Source organism: Apostichopus japonicus, chromosome 11 (genome assembly GCF_037975245.1).
Source record: "Apostichopus japonicus isolate 1M-3 chromosome 11, ASM3797524v1, whole genome shotgun sequence".
In the NCBI taxonomy this organism is placed as follows: domain Eukaryota; kingdom Metazoa; phylum Echinodermata; class Holothuroidea; order Aspidochirotida; family Stichopodidae; genus Apostichopus; species Apostichopus japonicus.
Window position 1 is genome coordinate 2,548,502 of NC_092571.1, and position 20,191 is coordinate 2,568,692.

The following is a 20,191-nucleotide window of genomic DNA, read 5'->3' on the forward strand; positions in this document are numbered from 1 at the left end:
TTGTGTTTAGTAATAATGATATATTTAACCAACTTTTCCCACATTTACAAATTTATAAAACTTTTATCAAATATATCAGTCAGTTTAAGGTCTTCAAGTTCAGATTTATTTACAACGGTCAAATTAAGTCTTACAAACGAACTAAACGTTTTACAAATAAGCCAAAATTTCCTTTTTTTCCCCCCTGACAACAACATAACTCTTTTCCATGTGGCATCTACATCACGTCGTGTTCCATAAAATCAAGAAAAGAGTAACAATACATCTTAATCAGTGAAATCTTAATTGCTTGTTTTTCTTGCCAAAATGCAGCAACCCTTTACATTAACATGTAAGTTTCAATCAAGAAAAAAAACTCAAAAAAGAACATGATTCTTACAAAAGTTATTGAAAACAGAAGAAAGAGGAAAGGATGGAATGACCATGCTACATTTTAAAGATAATGGCAAAACCCGGCATTTGAGACTTAACCAATCGAAACATGTCTCTTATTATTTCAAATATCTGTCATATTAACCAATTTTCTACATTGGGAGTACTTTTCTTTGAAACAAATGATGCAAAGTCAAACCCCCCCCCCAAAAAAAACCCCAGCAACAATCCAAGTGGAAAAAAATTGCTAATTGCAAGTGTTTGGAAATGTAGATACCAAGTTTATTTGTAACGGACATACCAAGATGGAGCATTAATGACACACATTCTACCAAGTTATGCAAAGAACACTGATTTTTTTTTATCCACATGGAGACGCATGTGACTACAGTATGTATCGCACGATACATCTCATATGTAAATCAACCGTTGACAGGTGATGTTTCCATACTAATATAATCCCATACCACCCACATACGCTGCAGGGGTAAAATCACTACAGCATAATTGATCTAGAGATATTGTAATATCACTAATTACTTAGTCACTAGTTAGTTTTCAGGCAGCATAGTAATTAATCTAGCATTTAAGTTATCTATTCACCAGAAGAGAAACCTTAGGCAGAAAAAAAAACCCAACAGGAAACAATTTGAATCCTTTCTCTTTAGTTATTTAAATTTGTGGTTGTACAGAAAATAGCTTGGCGACATAGGTAATTCTATCAGCGAAATTTTGACAACAAAGGATATCAAGCTGTGTGGAAACTGTGAGGCAGGAAGGAGCAGAGGGTTAGGCAGTTACTGATACCCCCATGTATTGGATATTTGTTCAACTCATTGTCTTAAAATGGGTGTTGTTGGTACTTCCATGCCATAAGTATCAATAAATAACTGAAGGCTTACAGTACTACTTCTTGGCTATGGAAAGGAGAATGAAGGGGGGGGGGGAGGTGTGTGTTGGGGGGGTTAAGGGATGAGCATGGGAGGTTAGTACCTTGTGGGGGGGGGCTAAGGGAAGAGCATGGGAGGTTAGTACCTTTAGGCACTACAAATATCTTCTACGCATACAGTAACTGGCACAAACTGTGCAAAATTACTCTTTCATATTTTATTTATATTATATTATTATTATATTTTGGTTTATCAGTCCTCACTTCCACTTTATCAACTGCTGAATCTTTGCAATTCTGTTGAATTGATTAAATCATACAAATATGAGACTCCCATACTTGTTGTGTACCAAGAAACTTCACCTGTTACCACTCCATATTAGATAATGACCTATTTCTCAGCACATCCTATTTCTTCTCTCCCAAAACACTCCACTGAATTCTGCCGCACAACCTGACTAAACTGTCAAAACATTCAAAATATCTGTCATCATTTCATCTGACATTTTAAAGACGGTTCAATTGACGAAATTCAAAATTTTTTGCTCAAGGCCAATTTTGCTTGAAAACACTTGGCGAGCATCACTATTCTCTTTTGTTACAACTTGCCTGAGAAATTGTCTTAACCTTTTCAAAAAGGCACTCCTCAAAAGCTGCAATTTTCTTTTGATGCTATCTGTCTGTCTGCATTTATAAGAGAGATCTACGGACGGAGAACTCGTCATGATGGCCAGGTAATAATCGGACGACAATATACATCTCCATCTCCACTGTGAGAGGAGTGACCATGAATGAGAAATGAAAGGGAAGGAATAGAAAATGTCAAAAAATACAAAGAGGAAAACTGAATTGACAAAAGGTCAGAGTGACAGTCTGCATCTTAGGTGAATGTATAAACAGTTAAACACTGATGATGGAGGGGGGGTGGGGGGAGGGCTAGAGGTTCTGCCAAGGGGCAGTCCAAAACCATTCTCTACTCTATCTCTGAATCTCACCATCAATTAACATCCAACTTCTCTACCCGTTTCTGACTTTTCTTTAAAGCAGTTTAGAAAAAAAAAAACTTTTCATGGTTTTATAGTCACATGTTGATGTTCAAAAAGATTCCATCTTGATTAACTGCTAAAGTCTGAACCCCTAGGGAGGGGGGGGGAATGGGTGCTCCTCCCTTGTATAAACTTTCCCTGACCTACTTACTTTTCCAATTATTTTCTGTTTCATGCCAAGGTTTATAGATGTGAAGACTGCAATGGCTCTGTTTATCTTCATTAGTTGGAACTCCTGGTCATTAAGTTATAAGAATAGATACAACTTTCTGACTTACTGAATGTTTTGAATCTGTCAAAGCCATTGTTTATGGATAGCTTTTCACTCTTTGACCTTTTCATACACAATACATGGTTTCCTTGAACTTGTGGGTTAAGGTTTTCCCCCCTGGGTGGTAAAATTACCTTGTGGTGACTCGTGCAAAAGAGATGCTAGATATTGTTGACTGAAATAATCCTACTCAATGAAGCTCCTGGCTGTGCTTGTTTTTGTCAATTTCGTTGACAAAACTGTCCACTTCTAATCAAATAGCTTACTTCATGGCCATTATCAAAGGAGGGCTTAATGACATGATTCAATGCCAAAAATGGAGAACAAACTGCGTTGTTCTTCACGGGTACACAAGGAATTAATATTCGTCCTTTACAGTCTGAATAAGTTGTCCCCCTTAGAGATGAGTCATAACTTCAGATCATTCTTACACTACCCACAGAAAGAACCCTGCCAAGACAAAACGTCTATTAAAGAGATATGGTTTACCATGTATGGTAGCCCTATGTACAATGACACATTGTCTCAGTGACATGGTTTACCATGTATTAAACATCTGTGGTAGCCTATGTACAATGAAACAAGATTACCTCATTCATAAAAACAAAAGTTTTGAGTAACAATGGAGTACCCAATTACAGTCTGAATAATTTGTGGGCCTTAGAGATGAGTCATACCTTCAGATCATTCTTACACTACCCACTGAAAGAACCCTGCCAAGACAAAACCACCATTGTCTCAGTGACATGGTTTACCATGTAGGGTAGCCCTATGTACAATGACACATTATTTCCTCATTCAAATAAACAAAAGTTTTAAGTAACAATGGAGTACCTGATCAAAGCCTGGTACACTATTCAGAGTGACAGTTAAGTATTGTATCTATGCCATGAGAAGTTACAATGGAGTTCTAAGTTAAACCTGCAGAAAATGCAGAATAGTACAGTAGTACTTCATAACTAGTTACTGAGAGGAACCTCACCAATGTCACATTAACGAGACCCTACACTAACTGGCATTGAGGTATGGACATCATTAACAGTTAGGTGTACAGATTCTTATCAAACTAAAAATAAATCTTCTTTAAAAGCTCCCACATTTCTCTGGGCAAAAAAACCACATTGTTGAGTATGTTAATACCTGACACACTTTGTTTGGGCATTTCATCACACAAAATACATTGATGATCTAAGCATCTCCCTAGATGATGTGTTGCTCTATCCTATATAACAACTCCCTGGGTGTGACCAGCCCATTCTTCAAATTTCATTTATGAGAAATACTAAAAATAAAACTCTTTGTAACCTTCAAACAATTTAATGACACTATTACAGTGTTGCAGCTGTGGACATTCTGTGGTCTTGTCATATTAAGGTTTTCACACCTATTGTAGAAGAGAACTTTTGTAAAAGCTTTCCTGAACTCAATGAATTGACAACGGGACAAAAATAGACCTTCTTTTCAAATCCATGTGAGATTTGCGATGGTCCGTAGTTTCATATATTGGTAGTTAATATCATCGGTTACCATAAATCACATGCTTTCAAACATGTGGAGATATCAACGGTTTTTATTTGCTCTCTCTTCATGCATAATAGCATAACAACTAGAAACAGTTTATAATAGTATGAAGTTTTGCACAAATAAACCTAAACACCATATTCAATTTTTATATTCCATGTACATGGCTCCATTGTCAAAGCAGAGCTTCTGCCTGTAAAGGCTAGTTTTGTTCAAGGAACACATTTTTCAATGAGTAAATTCAAAATATTTCATCCAAATGTCAGAAATTCTTGATTCTGTTTATACGACGCATAAACAAGAAAGATAGACCACTAAAATCGTTAATTCATAACCAGATACAGAAAGGTATCTTACCCACCAAGTGGATTCCCACATTTAAATTTAACAGTGATTTATGTAAAAATACTCTTCCTCGATGCGAAAAAAGTACTCGTAAAATTTGCCATTGAGATCAGGCAGAATCAACCCAGACGAAAAACAGTCTGCAGATTTCAAAGGCAGTATTTATGACTAATGCTTGATGAGTCACAAACAAGTTTGTTTAAGTCTTACTCATTCTGTTTTCATTTATTCCTTTTCCCCCAGCAGGTTTTTTGGCAGTGCCTCCAGCTAACTAAAAATATTACAACCCCTTGAGGAAAAGCATTTAAAAAAAAAAAGAACAGTGATGAGAAATCTTAAATAAATGCCCCAAAATGCAAGCAAGAGCATTTTTGCACTTTGTCATACATCGAAACTTCATCTTCGAGCCATACAGTCCGCGTGTCTGTACTACAGTATGTCAACACTATGTTTCATAGGTAGGAAGCTACGGAAACGAAAGATAGCTCTGCGGGATGCAGTTCCTGTCAGTAATGGAAACTTGAGAAATGACTGTCGGGTCATTCCTGCAATCACTTAAAATTATGTGAATTGTTGTTTTCTTTATAGCAATGTACAAATATTAAATATTGGTTTCTATGGAGACTGATGTGCACATATTTAAACCCAAAAGTCATACAGTCCACATATTAGTAATATATATTGTTTTAATGATCACAACACACAGCCTAACATATATATATATATATATACATGGTTTATAAGACAGCAGGCACTACAGTGGATAAATGAATGACCTAGGGCAGTTGATATATAATGTATGTATGCTTTGGATATTAAAATCAACAAATCTTTCAACGGACAGTCGGTTTTTCTCACCTTCTTAACTCTTCACTTAATTTCTACTTGTAAGGTTTTCTATAGTGGTGGGGTGCACAAAGTGTTTCCAACAAAAAGCAAAAGAAAAGCTGTAATCATAAATTATGATGATAACCTTGATAATATACAAATTATATTAAACTTTTTCCCAAATCTGGAATTGACATCCAAAAAAAAAAAAAACTTCACTAGGATTATTGAAACTTTTCCAAATAAACTTTTTTTCCTCCCGACATCTTTTTTGTTTGTTTGTTTAATCAAAATGCTGTACAGTAAAAAATCTCATGCAAAAATCAAGGTTTTTCTCTTATTATTAACAAATTTATCCCTGGTTTATGCAGATATTGACGTTTTGAACATTTTGTTGTAATGTGCGGCTTTTTAGACATTTTCCTTGTCGAGACCAGCCGGCCCGTATCTTGCGATTAATCGAGTCGGGCGAGTGGCCCCCACTTGCTGATGCTTTGTCGCCGTGGCGGACGGAGAGTTCTTGGCGACGACGTTGTTCCGAGAAGACAATGGTGATCGTGATCTTTGGGTCAGCGATGCCTGAAAGTTATCCTTCAGAGATCTCTTTGCAGTGGTATTACCTCTGTATTTCACTCCTGACTCTGTTAGGAAAGGAAAAAAATGATATACTAGGTAACTAATGCTGCTAATGGAGCACTGGAAGGGAGGGGGGGGGTGGGGAGATAAGAAGATGATATACAACCAACTCGAGGGTGTTTGGTATGTTAGTGGAGGTGCCATTGGTTAGAATTGTACACACACCAATGTACAGGTACCCATGCCAATTTTATTCAGATTTGCACAAGTGTATAATATAGAATCAGGACATAACTTCTCCACAAGATACATTAGTTCCACAATACTGTATGTGCATGTACAATTATTTCAGAAAATAACATTTCCATTGGTGGGGGATGTGGGGGGGGGGTAGGAAGTAGACTGGAGGGGGTTGACTGGATAGCATATGTAGTAAACTTGCAGTCGTTTTCACGATGTGTCACTTTGTACCAATCATTACTTAAGTGCCACTGATGAAATGATTTGTAATGTTTTTTACAAATAATAGCAGATATCATAGACCTATATATAACAATTTGTTAATTGTTCTTTGGGCGGGGGTTAACAATGGAAAATATAATTACAGCAGGATTACAGGTATGTGAACCTCTCCCCAGCTGTGACATTTGTCTTTCATACCATGTCCATTTATCACAGTTTTAAACAAACACTCCCACCTACTAATTACTCATACACAATCAACAGCTGTGCTACTGTAACACCACTGAGACTTTTTAAGCTAATGAGAAAATGACTCACAAATCTGACTTTTTATTTATAAATTCTATCTATTTATTAGTTGACTAATTAATGCACTTCCCAAAGGTAGGGGAGGCAGGGGTATGGGCAAATACAGTTTCACCAGACAACACTCCTACAGTATGGTATCAAAAGTCACCCAATAAATGCTAACGATGGTAATGTTACAGTACATATTGTCAAAGTACAAAAAAGAAAGAAAAAGGAATACCTCTACTATGACTATCACTGTATGATCTATCATAACTCCAGGCGTGATTAACAAATAACCACCTCACCCACACCCACCCATCCATAACATATACACTGTATCCCTCCCTCAGAATAAATTTATGATTTACAGGAATGGAATCTTAAATGACCTTTGAAACTCACTGACTGTACAGTAGTTCCTGTTCAGTACTTGTACCTCGCTTGTCTAGAAAACTGTGGGTTTATTATTGGTTCACTGAGCACTGAGTACATAACGACAATAGACATAATTTGAAAAGTAAACAGTGTTTCAATGTGCAGTAAGTACCAAATAAACAACAGAATATATAGATCCTTTGCCAATTATAGGTTTTAAGCCGAACAACCTCTGTCCTGGATTGACAATGAAGTTACTGTGTGTTACCACCAAATATGGAAGTAGCCAACTAAGACATAATATACTAATACTGTAAATACCACAGTTATATGTCACTGCTTTGTGTTTTCCTTATTCTGGTTGTACATTGCGTGGAGGAGGTGGAGACTAAACAGCTTCCTGTCATTATAAAATATCAAGTTTGTTGGTTAAGGTAAAAGACTTGAAACTGGCAATTTAAATTAAATTTTTTTTTTTTTTAATTCATATGGCAGGCAGGAAGCTACTTAGAGAGAACTTAAAGTAAGCCAGAACCAACCCCCAACAAAAAATGATTGTTTGGTGGTATGACCATAAGAATACAAGTTCTGTTCAAACGAATCAACTGTTAAGTACTGTATACTAAAGTGTATGCTACCTGAACAGAAAGGATCTAGCAGAAAGGAAGAGAGCGTAGAGCTTTAAACAGGAAACCAAACTGTCTGACCCCGTTTGTGAAATCCCGCAGTATTCTTCGAAAACCTTCGTTAGGTTACCGGTTAAACTGACGGATGCAGTAACCCTCCCAATAAGATAATATTACAACACATCTGACCGTCATCGAATGTTAAAGTTAATAGCATGCTTGTATGCAATCATGGAACGGTACTGAGCTAAGCTAGTTGTACTGTAAAATGACCCCGTTTACAAGAGAAAGTTCCTATTATTGTCTGCTGGTTTTCAAAGTTCAATATTATGCATAATGAATTTATATAAACAATGAATGGAAACAATGACACTAAGCCTTTCATGTCGGATTGAATTCAAGCAATTTTTTTTTCTTCTTTCCGGGTTTTCGTATCCAGGAAGAGCGTCAGTAAACTCAATGTTTTTATGATAATGTTGGATAATTTGCAGAAATTTCTACAAAAGCTGTCATTCTTGTGATTTACATACTTAACTTAAACCCTTCAGCAAAACCTTACCAGCGTAAGTGGTCTATGTGAAAGAGAAATAAGAAAAAAAAAAAAAAGAAATATTCCATTTAAAACTTACTGGTTTGTGGATTTACGACCGACGATACTGACCTGTCTCCCAGTCAATATATATGCAATTTCCTATCTACCTTGAAACTACACGAATGGAATGTTTTATTAGCACTACGCCCTCACTTTATACATCACCCAATTCTAACTCTACCATTCAAAGAAGCAAAATACATGTTTGCAATCTACATATTCATTTATTGAGTTTTAATATTCCTTCACACATTTAAGACCAAAGACGTCTAAATATGGCATTATCAAGCCACATTGCTCTTAGAAGGTTGGTTTAATTCCTTCTTTATTAAGATGGATATTTTCTATAGACTATAATTGAGATTTGCAGGCGTAATCTAATTTTTTTAAAGCTTTTATTATCTAATTTAGCTACAATAAGTCTTTCATTGTTATCTCAATGTCAACACTGATTTACATAACTCACTTTGAAAATATCAACCCCTCCCCCCACCCAAGAGAAACCCCAGTACATTTCATTTATTAGTTGCAGTTACAACAAGACAGACTGACAGCCTCTGTAGAAGCCTGAAACCCTGTGATTTCCCCCGAAAGGAGCAAGATTTCTCCCCAGATAATTGGGGAAGATTTTCAATGCAAAGATCTTTATCTTACTGTACTCAACTGTCATTGCTTTCAATGTCAAAAATGTTACAAAATTCCCTTCGAAAATATTAATAAAAGGAAAGTAAAATATTTCATATCCATAGTGGCACTATGACACCACACACAGGTAAAATGGCAACCTCTGACATGACCCTGAAATCCTGTTACCCCCCCCCCCACCCCTCCCGAAATGAGCAAGATATTTCTTCAGATAATTGGGGGCAGATTATCAACACAAAGATTTCATTATCCTAGAAGCTAAAACTCAAACTTGCAGAAGAGACTTTACTACCTACGGTGGCCCTGACATGAACAAATGATGAATTTTTGGCAGTAAAAACTTGACAGATTTGACAAAAACCAGATTCTTTAATAATGTAACATACAATAGTTAGGGCAGCTTTGTCTCTGTCAAGGACAAATTCATGAGTGTTTGTGGTTTGGTTTTTCCCTTCATGTCCCTTAAACCAGACTGCAACCTGTGGTTTTCCTCTAAATAATATTCATTTTAGAAATGTGACAAAGAAGAATCTGTCACTTTCATTTATTCTCCAAAGAATTTGGGATTTTTTTTCCATCTTGGCCCAAGTTGAGTAAAGACCACCAACCTTACAGTTTGACAAGCTGTACTTATCATACTGTACTATGAATATGTAAAAACTTTTCAAGTACAGTGTCTTGAAATCCACACCATATTGGCATTTCATAGATTGTAGCTGTTGCATAGATTCACCACTATAATTAAGTACAGCAATTACAGTACATAATGCCACTGCGAGTAAATCAGGGACTATGTTAATGCAAAACCACATGCAGTCTGCATTAAATTAAATACCCAAATATATTTCAAACCTAACACAGAAATATGTTGACTTGAGTGTGTTTTAATGTTGTTTTGGTAATTACTTTTTGATTAGAAATTTGATGATTATCACAGCACAGTATGTGAAATCTCTCAAATAATAAGTACAAGTTAATACATCTTTAGCTAAACAATCTGTGACTTAGGTATTACAAAAATGCTAAAATATTACTTTAATGGGGGAAGACCTACAGGTGCAATACAAGTAGTGATGAGGCAGGTACAGTACAGTAAGAGAGGACTGTAGCAAAAATATGGAAGGAACTGTACATGAGCTGAACATATATATATATACAATACTTAACACTGTAAACAAGTCTGTATGTATAGTACTATATATGCAACAATAAAACCATGGATGTGCACTTATACCACATGCCTCCACTATGATAGTTTAAGACAGAGGAACTACTCCAAGCTAGTTTGAAATTTGAAGACAAACATTTGCAAGGAGATTGATCGAGTCGATTTTCTGGTTCAGTTCTTGCATTTTCCTTTGCAACTTGGAGGAAACGCAATCTACCACACGTGACCGACCGCATTCCGTGTGGCATTATTCAAATACATGGCAGGTGCTACGGTTAAGAGGCACTTCAACTTAAGTAAAACCGGACAGGTCTGATCCGACGGTCACGGTTCCATAACAAATCAGGTCTAATTACAAATAATTTGGTCGCTGATTAGATAAGGTAACTGAAAACTCAAACTGACACTCAGAATTTCTTGTCGAGCTTTATAAAGGTTATTCTTCATTGCAAGTCCAAACTCGGCAGAGAAGTACAGTAAATATCTCAAACATCACTGGGGGGATGGGGGGTGCATTCATTGTGTACTGTGTGCAGCTAGGACATACAGTAGGCAACCATGATTGTGAAGGGCTTCTAGGAATTTATAATTCCGACTTAATTACAAATGACTAAGTTGTATCAAGGAAAATGTAGGAAGACAAGCTACAGTAAGCATGGAAGGGGTGAAGCGCATCTGAATTAATTACAAATGGTTCAAAAGGTTTGTAGTCTGAGGAGAGTATGAGATGGAAGGGATGGGGGGGGAGGGGATGGGGTGAGGTTGTCTGAATTAGGTGCAAATGATTCACAAAGAATGGAGGAACTACTTAAGCTGAGATGGAAGGGGGAGGAGGGGGGAAGCAGTGGGTGGAAAGAAGGCTGAATGGCATTTAAAAATTACAAATGATGCACAAAGGAATGAAGGAAGAAACTAAGCTGAAAATGGAAGGGATGTGGTGGGAATTGGGGAAGGGTAAGGGGCAGTTGGACAAACAAAAGGATTAGTCTACTATAATAACTTCATGACTGACCTTTAAAATCCAAAGGGATACCAGCTTGGTTCATTATGACATTATATGGCTGTCTTTACATTTCACCATATTTTCCATATTCCAATAATTTTCATTCAACCTTGTTGCAATATTTTATTTTTTTCAACAAACAATTATACCAATTATTATTCTCTGTGAAATCAGAGAAAGAGTTACTGTCGAGCAACGAAGCAAGAGAAACTTAATGACGATATTACCACTTCAATAAAGTACAGGTAATATCCAGATATCCAAGTACAAGCTACTCTCTCTGGGAGCAGGAAATATTTAATTTATGGTTACTCCACTCCTCATCATTTTCTATGAAATTTCTTCAGATCTGCATCATTAAACCAAACACACAGCTTACAAGTCCTTCTGGGAAATGGAAAAGTTGTAAAACTGTCCTCTACAGTACATATGAATTTTAATTTGAGCAACTCTCAACAACAAGTGTTTACAAATTTTCTTCTGAAAATAGGATCAAAATACTGATCTAACGCACTTTGCTCATCTGAAAATAAATTCTGGGAAATGGCTTGTTTACAATTGCAATAACCACGTTCAATTTCGCGGAGGGCACACATCAACTTAATAGCTCATTGTTCAACGGAACAGAATATGATTAATTAGCTAATAAAACCGTAAATTGCGTTTTAATTTAAATGTTCCGTGGAACCTATCAGAGAGAGAGACAGAACATCAGTCTTTTCTATCTAGATATATTGAACGTACTGTACTGTCTTGTAAAAGCTTCAATAGGCCTATAATGTACTGTACTGCTGACTGGACTGTGCTGTGTAAACTTGTACTGTACATGTACATGAAACTAATAAGTTATGATGTATACAACTTACAAAAAGGGGTCATGGAACAAAAAGGAAAAAGGTCTCTCTGATCAAGAAAGAGGAAAGACAATCAACATTCATTGTCATCTCAATGCTGGATGCTCAAGAGGACTACTAACAACGGTACTACTGTACATCATTCATGCATAACAGACTTTAACATTAACATTAACCTTTTTCAGACAGTATTAACAGACTTGAAGGTACCTTGAAATGTCACAGAAGAATTTGTAATGAACGTAGCCTTTGATACATGTACTGTACGCATCTTACAAACCAAAATGGAGCAAAACACAGAATTTGCAAAATAATTACAAAGCAGTAAATCACCTCAAATTATGACACAACTCTCTGATTTGATTTCAATTTCCCAGTAAACAGGAAACATAATATCATATCTGTTTATAATGAATGATTTCTGACTTCATAGTCATTCAAGTACTGAAAATTCAGAAAATGTTTACATGGAAAAATGCCAGAAACAGGAAGTGAATGCTTCTCTTTTGCACTCATTCTACTTAATACCATGTAAAGGAAATGCAAAGGAGTGCACCTGATAAATTTGACACTGTCATGACTGTACATAGTCTAACACTACATGGTACACTGCACCACTGTTATGGATATATGTATGTACTCAGGGTTCACCATTCACAATTTCCCAGAAAACTTTCCAAAGCAATCAACAACGGATATAAATTACTGTATGTCTACCAGCAAGTAATTTGGTATTCCAGCTAGACATGTTAAAGGAAACACCACATGTGGGCATTAGTCCAACATTCAGGGATGGGAAAACTTCCATTCAAAAGTTTCAGGGACAGGAAGGGATTAAATATTAGTTTTACTTCTCACATGCTATGTAGCTATGTTGGTATCTATGCAAATAATGCTAATAACTCATTATTTCCATGAAATTGCAGCCTTGTAGTAGGTCCTGTTTATCATATATGGTTTTTATGCTGTATTACTTTGAACTAAAACAGAGGCGCTATGTGTTTAGGTTGTAACTTTGAAGATATATATACTGTACATGTATTAATGACATATCATTCTAGAAATTTCAGGTGATAATTTGATGCTCCTCAAAATGAGAAGACATTCTGGGTTTAAACCAATGGGAGGGGGAGGGGGGCTCTCCAGCCATGCAATAAAAAATAAAAAAAATAAAAAAAACAATGGGTGCTGCCTTATCTAGATAGGTCCTATGTATCTACAAGGGGCAGCCATATCCAGTACAGTATTAAACAAACACAAATTTGTTGTACATACTGTATACTGTAGCCTCTGATGCAGAGTTTCAAATCAGGAATCAATGAGTCATCTACTAAAGTCAGTGATGATCTGAAGTAATTATCTGCTCCTACTGACAGGAGTAATACTGTACAGTAGTCTACAGTACACCTATTTATGCCACAATTCCCCGGTGATGCCAGTTACTGTACTGTACTGTATGTCAAACAGTATAGGCCTAGATGCAGCACTTGTGATATACTGTCCATAAGCATGGACACCATAGGAAGACTACTACCCTGGGAGAAATCCCAACAAATTATCAAATGATATAATTGAGTTAATTTTATTGGTTGATGAGAAAATACTGTCAGGGTTATAAATCAATATTCAAAATATTTGAGCTGAAAATATGAAATGTCAAGAGGTCACACTGAATATATGATACATAGATGGAAATAGTGAATTGGATGACATTACACTGCACAACATGTGTGCAAGTGTAACCTAAGTATTGTAACATGAATGTTCTATGTATGTATTATATTTGTACACTACAGGGTCAATTTTCATTTCAATGATTCCCCCCATTTTCTCTCAGACAGCAAGGTCTTAATTTTTGGTTGTCATAGCAGAAAAATTGGTTGTCGGAAAAATATAGTATTTTAAAATAACACAGAATGAACAATATGCATGCTGTCTACAGGAGAGATGTGTAGGTTTGGTTCCTGATACACTCATCAGGGAGCTGCTACTCTAACGTAGCAGCTCCCTGCTTACATCGTGGTCTGAATCAGTGGGAAGTTACAAAACAGAGGAGGTATATATTGGGATGCAGTGCTTGGTTCTCAATTTGGTGTATGCTGGGTCAGATAGAAACTTACCCCTGTGTGTGGGAGGGGGGGGGGAGGAGGCTAGGAAGAAGTTAATAATTCCATCAGATCATACAGTGAACTAGATGTAAGAGATTTCTATCTGACTACAAAATAGTTCTCCAAGACCGTATACACAGTGCAAGACTGTCACAAGTGGTTAGGCTGGGGTAGATAGGTGTGCATAGGTTAAGGAGACAGGTAAGTGAGGCGTGAAGTAAGTATGGCTGGGAAGAGATAGGGGCAGTGGGATGGTGATATTTGATCCCTACTTACACAGAAGAGACACCCAAGTTTCTGCATCTATCCAAGCACTGGATGAACAGTTTAAGCACTTGAAGACGGGTGGAAGCACAGCAATTAAAAAAACGGGCAAAGACTCGAACAAGACAGTAGTGATTTGAGAGAGTTGAGCTGAGAGCGATTAATGGAGTGGAGAGCTTTGTGCACAGAAAAGAGACAAGATTCTGCCTGTCACTCTGGGTTCCCAGACGGCCATGTTTTTTTTTTTTTTTAAAACCCTACCTGAATTAGTAAGTACCAAAGTAGCACAGTGAGAAACTTCCTGTACCTCTTTAGAAGTGTTCTCATCCACCAGGCGCAACTTGGCAAGTTCCGCTTCGTATTGGGGGGTGTCAATCGCCTCGAGAGGTTCCGCTTTCGTGTCCACGTCTTTTTCATCATCGGTGTTGGACTTTTCTTTCTCGTCTTCATTATCTCTCAGTCTATTGTCTTCAGCATTGTTTGAGTTATTGTTCATTGTTTCGTTAGTCGAGTCCCCGCTGTGCTCAACTTTTCTTCTCCTCAATTCTGCCAATTGGTCTTCTGATTCTTGAGCAATTTCCCTTTCTGTTTTCAAAAAAAAAATAATAAAAAAAATAAATAAATAAATAAACAAATAAGCTTAATCTGCTTGTACAGTATCATTACGACTATAGGATTTCTAAGCACTAGATGGAATAATTGGGGGCTCTAAGGTTTGCTCTATATTGTCATCTGAACGAAGGAAATGGCAGGGAGAAAAAAAAAGACAAAGAGTGTTACTGTACCTGCACAGTAATTAGACACAGGACATCACTCCTTCATTATCTTTGATAATTACAGTACTTGTACAGTACCTTACAAACAAAACATTTGTTGGAAGCAAAATGACACAAGTTCATCAACTGTACTGTACAGTCAATATTCTCTGATCATTGCATCTATACATACATTTATATTGTGGGCACATATTGTTGCTATACACTGGGACAGTTTATTCTTGCACTGTTGTTAAGATGAAGGTAAAAAAATATGACAATTCACAAACCTATTTTGTTTTGGAAACAATCTCAATGTTTCATATCTATCACTCTCTAATGACCTTCCTCTAAATCATTTAAAATTATTAAATTCATTATCAAATTATTAAAAGTCATCAGATTGTAATTTGTACCATGTAACTGTGGAAACCTTCCACAAGTAGGCCGAAAATGTTTATGTGTTAGTGCATATACAGTGTAAATTGATCCACTGGAATGAATTTATGATCCCTGCGAAAAATATCCCGAAATTTCTAGGCCTGTTGATAATTATTCACTTTTCTCTTATTTCGTCCACTCGATTTCACAAAATCAACTGAACTTTCAATCGGCAGTGACACAAATTTCAGCCATATTCTTATGGTAGACTTCACATGACAAATACACTTAATACAGTCAATTATGCAGGGCCACACAAACAAAGCCCTGAGGGATTAATTTTAACCACAATGTAGGGCAATACATGGACCTTGGCTTCAGCTTTGTACATAGAGAAACTACAAACTTGGTACTTCAGTATTGAGAAAGAGTCTGTTTTTTTTACTGTCAAAGGGCTTTAATAATGAAACTCTCTAAGAAATGAATTGCTCAGATCTTAATAATACAGGATGAATTGTTTGGTGGTTTTCACCTTTTAAAGTTTAACCAGAAACCACAATTTATCAAACCTGGGTGATTCATTTTAAAATGGCCTTACAATTATGTTAAATAGGAACAAGGTCACATGATGGGATAACAGTTTAGCCAACTTATCAATACAGACTTTTTGTGTTTCCAGTTAACAAAAATTTGGAAAATAAGCCCTGTTCAGACATACTGAACATTGTAAACTGATATATATGGGACATTAAGTATTGGAGATGATCATATTAGCATAATTAATTAATTAACTAAATTAAAAACTTGAAGTAATTGTCAAAAGTTTGCAAAGGATGGGTCAATAAATTCCATTGTGAGAAAAATCTAAATTATTTCAATAATGCACTAGTTTAGCTACTACTCATCAAGATTTAAAGGTCCCATGGATACGTCACACTCCTTTGATGTTTACGCAATATGCACTTTCATTATGCACTTTCACAAATTAAAATTGCAGTTTCACAAATTATGCACTTTCACAAGTCATTCATTAACTACACAAATTACATTAATCTCTTTGGGAAAATAGAAACTTCAGACCTTTAGCTTTACAATCATATGTTCACAGCTGGGGCACAATAAGCTTGGACTTGCCCAAGTACAGTATGGGAATCATGCCAATTCTTTGAAGAGACCATAATTATGTGCTTCTACTGGCAGAAAATTGCTAGTGCCTTCATTTTATTCTACCAGTTGGCAAATTGGCAGAATCCAATGGCATTTAATGTAGCCAATAAACAGCACAAATTTTGAAGCCTGTCCTCAGTAACCTGCTGCATATTACTGTCAGTCTTCATCATATATTTGTGCATGTCTTGGTTTGTCCAAAGTTGCTTCAAATTTTACAATTTACTTGGAAAATTTGAGGAACTTGCCCGATTCCGAACAAACAAACAAAGTGCGTGACATTTTTTGTAAGTGATTGGATGCACTTTGATGATTATTGAACCACAATCTCCTTACTTGCGTACTACTGTGGTATGAAAATGCTAAGTTCGTTTTGTTACAATTTATACCGAAAAAGAAAGTAAACAGGATGTGTGTGATATTTTCATTTTCTGTTTCTTTTCACCCACTTCAAAAAAAGGAGAAAAAAAAGACAGAAAAAAAGACAGAAAATCAAGAAGAAACTTAGAATAAGATGCAGACGTTACTGTTACTGAACAGTAAAATTATGCAAGAAACCAGTTTCTGTATTTTGTCATATACTGTAGTGTACATACTGTATGTAGAATATATCTGAAGAAATTGGAACAAAACAGTTACATTGGAATAAGAACAACATAACTTGGGCCTAGAGTACTTTACTTTCAATCTGAAATTTCTGCAATTTAAACAGTAATGATAACCTCAGGTTATACAGTAACAGTATAATAGGTGCAAGTTACTTTGGGATGAATACTGTACCTTACAAGCCTCATAATACAAGGCTTACAGTACTGTAGCTGGATTTTGCAATTGACCTCTGACTCAGAGCAATATGCAAAAGTTTATCTTAGTACTTTCTCTTACAATACTTGTACAGGAGTACAGTACATAATGTTGATTTTGGTAAGTCATGGCACTGTTGACATAACTCAATACTATATGCAGACTGTATAGCTTTGGGCTAAATATTTTAAGTCAACAACTTCCATAATTCAGCAAATTGATTGTGTCTGGATTTTTTCAGTTTAAGCAAACCGCACAGACTGTAAGTTACTGTACAATGAATGGATCAACTGTAGATTAGACTTTCGCGAACAGATCCATGTACAGTATGAAGACTGTAAAGCAGTTCTATGCATTAATCATTTAACTGTACAATATCAATGTTACTGTTCAATACAGTAAGTGCTGTATTAATGAACAGTAAAGTACTGTCAGAAACCATGCAGAATGTACAGTAATGAAGCTAATATACAGTAATTTTACAATATAGCATGTTGATCTAACTTTCATTTGAGGCTGAGAAGGAGAGCTTTCATTTTTAATACTCCAACTTGTTACAGTTTGCATGTATACTGTAATTAATTACTATTTAAGGTACAGTAGCTACTACATAACAATTTAACTAAACTAATATGTAATGCATTGTAAAAGGTTTACAGTACATGTCATGTTTTGATTCACAATGAACTGTCTCCACAGCTTTAGCACATGCATATATACAGTTACTGTAGTACCGTTCACTGTGGGCTACTATGTACATACTAGTACTGTAGCACAATGGTACTGTAATGTATCGTAACAGTTTACAGTACATGACACATACATATGTATTTTGAGTCACAATGAACTGCCTCCACAGTTTTTGCTGTGCACAGTTACTTTAAATCCCCTTTCACTGTAGGCTACTCTGTGTACATAGTTGAAGTACCATAATACAGTACTAGCAATGCATTTACCTACATGGTATCTGTATTGTACATGTATGTCAATCTACCAATCTGCCAAGGCCAGCCCAGCTTCCTGTACATTAACCACTACTTTGACCACAGTTTAGACAGCACTTACTGTATCTAGAACATCGTGTCAGACAAGCTGCCTTCATCATATTGCCCAATAGCTACAAGAATATTACATCACACATTACACTGAACAGGTCAGTACTGTACTGTAAGTGGCATACATGTATGCTTAGCAGGAAACCCACTACAGTAACTAGTTTTATTCCCTTTTTAACACCCCAGTGGTTTTCCAGTGTACAGTGCAATTTGACCACACACTAACCAACCATCCTGTGACCGACTGTCCTTCCAATTGCTTCAATGCTGGAAAAAGGGAAACTAGGGAAAGGATGTGCTTGAAATACATGTGCGCATCTGTCGCAAATTCATGGAAACCGTAGCTATGACAAATCAAATGAGCATGCTACACTTCTTACATTTATAAATTTATGCCAAGTTTGCAAGTTATTTTATATACTGTATATTAATGCAAAAAATTATGTTTCATGATTCGACCACAATGACATTTTTATCAAGATTTGAGTCAATCTCAACACTTTTGTGTTCTAGTTAATTCCAGCAAGGAATGACATCATCGTGGCAACATTTTAGCAGATTTAACCTCTTCAGGTACAGTAAATCTGTATCTGTATGGGTTAAAAGTAACAGCCTGTGGCATATATATTTTACACAGTACTGTACAGTATATGTATGAAGAACCAGAAGTCCCGCAGTTTTGAAGAAGCACTGTGAATTTTGTCTACGTAATGGAAAGTCTCCTCTTCCTGAAATGGTTTTTGGATGGAGTAAGGAAGGAAGAAGATAAACAAACTGCACAGAGCGGGTCACTTAATCTGGCAAAACCAGTATTGATTTGATGTCATGCTGTGTAGTCATTTGTTGACGAGAAGTCGCATGAGTTCACCACCAACACTAACAGTGAAATTAAAGTTACACAAAGATCGTTCACGTATATTGAAACTATAATTGAAACTTTGCAAATTTAATAGTCATACAACTTCTGCTGGTCATAGTTTTGCTTCATAGTTTTAAAGCAAACTAATTACCAGTGAATCAAAATTCAAGTGACCAATATTCAAGTGACAAACAAAGCTAAAAAGTCACAGGTCACATTAAAGTAGTAACACTTATTAGAAAGCAAATATTGTCTGCTTGAAATAAGAACATCTAAGTCAAGCTACTCTTAATATAATTCATGGGACAGGGGATAATGCCTAGTCTGTACCAAACCCAAGAGACCTCTATGAAGGAATAAAAAACCACTTTTTCCATGGCTCATATTTATAAAAGTTTTCAACAACAAGAAATAATAAAAAATTTAAAACATTAATCTGAAAATATATTTTTTTCTTCAACTCACCCTCAATAGTTTTTATCATGGGCGTCCTTGTAATTCCAATTGATGGAGATCGTGGATCGGGAAAAACGAAAGGGTTGGCTGGTGTTCTTGGGATGCCCTCTGTGGGCGATCTCGGATCGCCTGTCTCCTCGACCGGTGTCCTACATATCTCTGCTGTAGGGGAACGTGGGTCTTGAAAGTCTGTGGTATCGGTTATGATCGGTGTTCTGTGAATTGACTCTGATGGAGATCTTGGATCTTGTAACGTTAAGATCCTTCTGTTCTGAATAGGTGTAGCGTTCTTTTCTTCAACTAATTTGTTATGGGAGTCTTCTCTACTTTCTGATGCACCCATGATGGTAATCTTTAGGTTGTGTTTAACTCTTCGCAAAACTGTTGTATAGATACAAAAAATCAAGTTACTTGGAGTACTATGCAAAGGGCATGTTAAGGAAAATATCAACCACAAATGTATCTGTGTGTTTAGTCT

The 20,191-nt window shown here is 36.2% G+C and overlaps 1 protein-coding gene across 5 annotated transcripts in view; it reads right to left on the minus strand.

Annotated features, from left to right (window-relative positions):
• The window catches only part of LOC139976460 (uncharacterized), a 21,635-nt gene continuing 1,444 nt past the window's right edge, over window positions 1-20,191 (minus strand). For 3 of the 5 annotated variants that reach the window (XM_071985220.1, XM_071985221.1, XM_071985219.1), the window contains 3 exons: window positions 19,723-20,094; window positions 14,498-14,821; window positions 1-5,913 (listed from right to left, as the gene is read on the minus strand). In XM_071985220.1, coding sequence (XP_071841321.1) covers window positions 5,684-5,913; window positions 14,498-14,821; window positions 19,723-20,056 — 888 coding nt within the window. In that variant the 5' untranslated portion in view covers window positions 20,057-20,094 and the 3' untranslated portion in view covers window positions 1-5,683. The remainder of the gene's footprint in view (window positions 5,914-14,497; window positions 14,822-19,722; window positions 20,095-20,191) is intronic. The other 2 variants (XR_011796144.1, XM_071985222.1) reach the window with 2 other exon arrangements.